This window comes from Cynara cardunculus (assembly GCF_001531365.2).
Source record: "Cynara cardunculus var. scolymus isolate 2C chromosome LG 14, CcrdV1, whole genome shotgun sequence".
In the NCBI taxonomy this organism is placed as follows: Eukaryota; Viridiplantae; Streptophyta; class Magnoliopsida; order Asterales; family Asteraceae; genus Cynara; species Cynara cardunculus.
The window spans coordinates 13640843-13647032 of record NC_037541.1 but is presented as its reverse complement, the minus strand read 5'-3'; the positions used below and the strand labels follow the sequence as shown (position 1 = coordinate 13647032).

The window sequence follows — 6190 nt, the reverse complement described above, 5'->3', positions numbered from 1 at the left end:
ATACAATAACATGTAATCAAGTTGACTTTGTTTTTTTTATATAATAATAAATTGACTTTGTTCTTTTTATGTTTTATGTGTTTTTGGACTATTTTGTCCTATTTACCTAAAATTAATTTGACTTTTTATTTTTTTATTTAATAATTAATTTAAAAAAGAGCTTTTTTATCGATATTATTGGATGATATATTTAACTTCACATATAATTTAACATAAATATATTAACGTTTTATTTAAAAATGTTATAATAAATTTAAATAATGTCTTCAAAGGTCTTAACAAGTTTTTTAAGATTTTTTTTAAATAAAATGTCATATTAGATATTTTATAGGACATTTTTAGTATATATTATTACTATAAGTGTCTCGGTCACATGCATGTTAGTTGATTGGTCTTATTTGATACATGTTTAACACTATTATATGAATGTGCTGCCAATATATATCGATGGTCCTTTTTCTGGCTTTGTGTCCACCTTAACATCAATACTAATCCTTACACGAAGCACATGCAAAAGGTACAGAACTATCATCACAGCCACAATCACATCGACAACTTCATGTGTCTTTTTTACCCATAAGCATCAGTTTTTGAATTGATTTTGACACCATAAAAAGGAAATAAGAAGAAGACGAAGAATGGAGAGTAAAAGCAGGTGCAAGGTTTGTGTAACTGGTGGTGCTGGTTACATTGGCTCAGCCTTGATTCACTCACTTCTACAAATTGGTTACACTGTCCATGCTACTCTTAGAAACTTGGGTACGTATAACCTACTGTTTCTTGGTATCTTTGTGTGTTTTTATGTGTGTTAATATGTATCATACTGAGAATATGAGAAACCTCATTATATTACTTTACAAAAACGCCCTTTTGAACTGAAGAGAGAAGTGAAGTTCCAACACTATGTATCTCTGCATATAACTTGTATGTGTTTTTGTTTAATTTGAAGGTGATGAATCCAAGGTGGGACTTTTGAGAGGTTTTCCATATGCAGAAGAAAGACTTCATTTGTTTGAAGCTGATATTTACAAACCACAAGAGTTTGAAGAAGCTATACAAGGTTGTGTCTATGTTTTCCATGTTGCAACCCCCATCTACCACACTTCTGGCTATAAGGTGTGGCATTCTTGAATTTACAACCAATAATCAAGATCCCCAAAAACCTAAAAGGAAATTCATTTTCTAATGATGTTGTTGGTTGATAGTACAATGACAAGATTGAGGCAACAATCAGTGCAATAAAGAAGATTGCAGATGTTTGCATACAGTCTAGGACCGTGAGACGACTCATCTATACCGCCTCCGTTGTTGCAGCTTCACCATTAAAAGATGATGGAAGTGGCTATAAGACCACCATGGATGAAAGTTGTTGGACACCCTTATATATCAGTGTCCCTTATAGCAACGATTTCGTAAAGGTTTTTAGTTAATCATTTCTTTGCACTTAGTTTTCTTAATTAACTAGTGTTATATTTTGAACTCTTCAATCTTGTGGGTTTTTTTGTTAGGAGTACACTGAAGCAAAAACAAGAGCTGAACAAGAGATCTTGAAAATTGGGGAAGATAAAGCAAATGAATTGGAGGTGGTGACATTATCTTGTGGACTGGTGGGAGGAGGAGGTCATCTTCCATATACAACAAGCAGTGTGATGTTATTGATATCACAAGTTATCAACAATGAGACTCAATACCAAATGCTAAGGTACCTTGAAGAACTGATGGGAAAAATCCCGATCGTGCACATTAAGGATGTTTGTCGAGCACATATCTTTTGCATAGAGATGCCGATGGTTAATGGGAGATTCTTATGCTCGAGTTCATACATAACAGGTGCAGAAATAGCCAAGTACTATCTGGAAAACTACCCACAGTTTCATCTGAACCAAGAGTAAGATTTTTACGATAGAGTTGATCAAAAGTCGAAAATAAAGGTTGTTTAGTTGAAACTTTGTAACTTATCATTAGTTTCTTGTTTCAGGTACTTGGAAGGACCAAAGAGGGATATCAAATGGGGCTCAAGAAAGCTTGAAGATGAAGGGTTTTCTTACAAACACGATGTCAAGACGATCTTGGATGATTGTATCGAATATGCAAAGAGATCAGGCAATATCTAACAAGAACTTGTCATTGTGTTTTGGTTTGTGGTGGTGTGTTCATTTAAGGTTTCTATAAACCCTAAATTGTACTTGTCGTTGTTATTATTTCACTAATGAGGTTAAACAAACCCCATCGGTATATATATGCTAATTGAATCATTTTTATCAGTTTCATACACACACACACGCGCGCGCAAACACACTCACACACACACACACACACATAGATATATATATATATATATATATATATATATTAGCGTATATCAACAGGGGAGCGATCAAATGAAAACCACTCAATTTGTGAAAACCGTAAAAACTTCATTCAACCAATCATAATTTTTCATTTTGTTCATTTTTTTGTAATTATGAGAGGTTGATTAATCATTTTTATTGTAGAGGGTGTTAATCATTGATATTATCATCTTCATTATTTTAATTTTAAAGAAATACATGAAACATTTTCATTAAAATTTCATTAAATAGTATATGAAACAATTTCATAACCATATATGAAACAACTTCATCAAAAAAAGTATTATATGAAACAATTTCACAAGATTAAACAATTTAATGAAAAAAATTCATAAGATTAAACAATGAAATCAACGGATGGGGTGGTTTGCACGGTTTTTATAAATTGGAGTGGTTTTCATTTGATCGCTCCTCTATATCAACATTAGAAACCCACTTTTCTATATTTTTAAGGTTTTGATTTGAAAAAAAGAGGTTCACAAAGTAATACCCTCTGTCAAGTTATGAATGATATCTAGTTTGTGACTGAAACGCAAAGACATTTCATCAAACACTTTATAAGCATGATTTAAACATTGTCAACTCTAGTCTACTTTCATACTATGAAATCCTAAATTCCTAATACTAAAATGTTGTTTTAACTGATTGTTTCTAACACTATTAAACCCTAAAAGTCCGTGCCAAACCTTAACCGAAGTTATTTGACAATGTATTATTCGAACATGGACCTTCACGTGGGATTGAGAAATTTTTTATCTATTTCAACAAAAAAAAAATCAACTTCATCAAGTGAAATTCGATCATCAACAGTTTTTACGTACTTGCACAGGTTAATTTAAGTCGGGTTAAGAAGATTATAACCTCATAATTTAATTGCAAATTGTTGTTGAAACGTATGTATGATCATAAAAGGTTGTAGAAAGGATCATCCATTTGATATCAAAAAACTATTCAACAACAGTGGGATAAGGTTTAATGGCGGGGACCTCATGGCCCCGTAGTCCACATTTTGTGAACCCTACTTGCCATACCTCATAAGCAAGCACCGGAAAAGACAACCTGTCCTCCCTGGAATCGAACCCGGGTGGGCACGCCTAAGGCAAGGCATTTACGGAAGGAGGTGGCCACTAGGCCAAGGCCTAATGGTTATCTTTAGTTTAGTATGTATGATCATTTAGTTAAAACTTTGTAACTTATCGTTAGTTTCTTGTTTCAGGTACACGGAAGGACCGAAAAGAGAAATCAAATGGGGATCGACAAAGCTTCGGGATAAAGGGTTTTCTTATAAACACGATACAAAGACGACCTTGGATGATTGTATCGAATGTGCAATGAGATCGGACAATATCTAGCAAGAAATAGTTAATATATTATCTACTGTTGCCATTGCGTTTTGGCTTGTATGTATCATGTAGAGCTTAACAATGAAAGCACAGATTACCTCGACGATTTTAAAAATATCCGTGACTAATCTCTTCTAGGATTCATTGATTCGACGAATACCGAACTCGGGCTTCAAATTTGAATTCACAACTCAAAATTTGGTATAAAATCAAAACTTCTGAAATCCAAGTGTGACCATCCAGATTTCACAAGAAGCATATAAATAAGAAATCCCGACACAAAACGGGCCTGAAAAAAGACTGTGGACTAATCATAAAAAGCCCATTTTGTTTATAATTATTATAAGAAAATGATAGTTTTTCTTGACCATCAATTGTAAATTAAGGTTCTTATCCAACACTAAGAAATTGTTTAAATACAGAGAGAGGAGAATGTTCAAACGAAAATAATAACCAAATAAGGGAAGACTAAAACATAAGGGTGCACAGACGATGTGACTCGCTAAATCTGGTTGCGGTTAAAGCCGTGTGAAAACAAGTGATTTTACATGTGAGTTTAGTGTAAAATCACATATGATTTGACCCATTTTATTATTCTCTTATTTGGTTACTGTTATCATATGAACTCGACTCTCTTTCTCTTATTGGTTATTGTGAGTTTAGGGTTGGGTTCCGGTGAGAAACGTAAGTAGGGATCTCCATCTTTGGATGCACATTAAGATGAGATCAATCCTCATATTAAGAGCGATTCATAGGTGAGTTTGAGATTTAAGGTAATCAATGGTCCAGATCCCTTCTTACGCTTCTCACTTTAACTCTCCTCACACGATCCTACACCTATACATACATATACATATATATATATATATACATATATATATATACATATATATATATGGTTTTCATGGGAGAACTCAGTATTTTATGTTTGGTGATTTTGAATTTGGATGGTTACTGATGAACGAAACAATTTTCCCTTCCCATCCAAATTCATGATTTCTTCAATTTCGTATTTGAGCCTAAAACTTGTTATTTTTTAAAAGAACAAATTGCATCAAAAAATAACGTATTTTAACTTGATTCTCATTTTGAATAACGTACTTTTAGAACTTTTATTTTGCTACCTAAAATGTAAAGTTTTAAACATTTTAAAAAACTCATTCTTTTGTTATTTAATTTTCATTGACCTATTTAATACCTTCTTTATAAGTCAAAGTTTCCAGAATATTCTGGAATAAATAGTTGGTCAATAATTGTTATCAAACTTATAGTTGTAACCTTCAATAATTATATTATATAAAAATAATATTGTTTTTCTAATTTTTTTAATATATTTTTTAAATTTTTGGTTTTTTTAGTGCTAAAAGAAAATTCGAATTAGCATAATACTTATAAAAATATTTAACTATATATGATTGTTTCGTAGTAGTGGTGGCTAAGTCGGCCTGGCCTGGCTCGGGACCGTCGGAGGACCTGTTATGGGACCGAAAATCGGGACCGGTTGGGGGTTTTGGCAATTTCATGAAACCGGGACCGGTTATGGACCGGCCCGGCCCAAAAACTCAAATAATTTTATAGATAAATGTATTTTTAAATAATTTTGTAATGTATTTTTTTTAAGACAACGTAATTTTAATTATATTAAAACGTATTTTTAAAATGTATTTGAGTGACCCAATTACAAATTATATAATGTATTAAAAATATATATTATTAAAAAATATTTTTTTAATGCGGGGATCGATTGGGACCGGGACCGGCGGCCCATAACTGGTTATGAATAATCTTAACCGGTCTTACCATTCTCGACCGGGACCGGTTACGAGAAAGCTTGGGACCGATTAGGACCGGCCTGGTCCAGGACCGGTTTTTGACCATCACTATTTGGTAGTGTCTTAATAATATAAAAAATGATTTATTCAGTAAGCTTTTAGAAAGAACTTTACGTAGAAACCTAATTTTTTTTCAAACTTGTTCCTCCCAATCAAAAAACACTTTTTCTCCATCTATAGAAACAACTTTATAAAACAATTTTTTTTTTTCTCTATCAATACAAACAGATTAATCCATACAGACAATTCATTCAGAAGTTAAAAGAAACCAAACAACCTCTAAGTTACCTAAAAGTAGTGATGGTCAAAATCCGGTCCCGAGCCAGAACAGTGATGCTAATAACCAGTCCTGGTCATCAACTCAAGCCCGTTTAACTTGATCCATAACCGGTTACGTGTAACCAGTCCTGGTCCCAGCCGGTCCCTACGCAAAATAAAATATATTTTTTTTAGTTTTTTAATGATAGATTTTTTGAATACATTATAGAATTTGTAATTGGGCCGGTCCCACAAATCCGTTCAAAAGCATAACAATCCCGATTGGCAGTCCCTCAACCGGTCATTTGCCGGTCCCAGTTCCGATTCTCCGACGGTCCCGGACCCGGATCGGGCCGGTTTGGCCATCACTACCTAAAAGTATATTTTGGTTTTTCAACAATTTAAA

At 33.2% G+C, this 6190-nt stretch overlaps 1 protein-coding gene across 1 annotated transcript; it reads left to right on the top strand.

Moving 5' to 3' along the window:
* The first annotated feature begins 611 nt into the window (after positions 1–611).
* Positions 612–2186, top strand: LOC112526644 (anthocyanidin reductase ((2S)-flavan-3-ol-forming)-like). Its single transcript, XM_025137019.1, has 5 exons — positions 612–759; positions 950–1116; positions 1206–1418; positions 1509–1888; positions 1979–2186. The coding sequence occupies exons 1-5, from the start codon at positions 639–641 to the stop codon at positions 2112–2114; spliced, it is 1017 nt and encodes a 338-aa protein (XP_024992787.1). The 5' UTR covers positions 612–638; the 3' UTR covers positions 2115–2186.
* Positions 2187–6190: the final 4004 nt, after the last annotated feature.

What these genes read in the sequence shown, in the direction of transcription:
- LOC112526644 (XM_025137019.1), top strand. Translation starts at nt 639, where the DNA reads ATGGAGAGTAAAAGCAGGTGCAAGGTTTGTGTAACTGGTGGTGCTGGT. An exon ending in TGCTACTCTTAGAAACTTGG is followed by an intron (nt 760 to 949) that starts GTACGTATAACC and finishes TTTAATTTGAAG; the next exon opens with GTGATGAATCCAAGGTGGGA. An exon ending in ACCACACTTCTGGCTATAAG is followed by an intron (nt 1,117 to 1,205) that starts GTGTGGCATTCT and finishes GTTGGTTGATAG; the next exon opens with TACAATGACAAGATTGAGGC.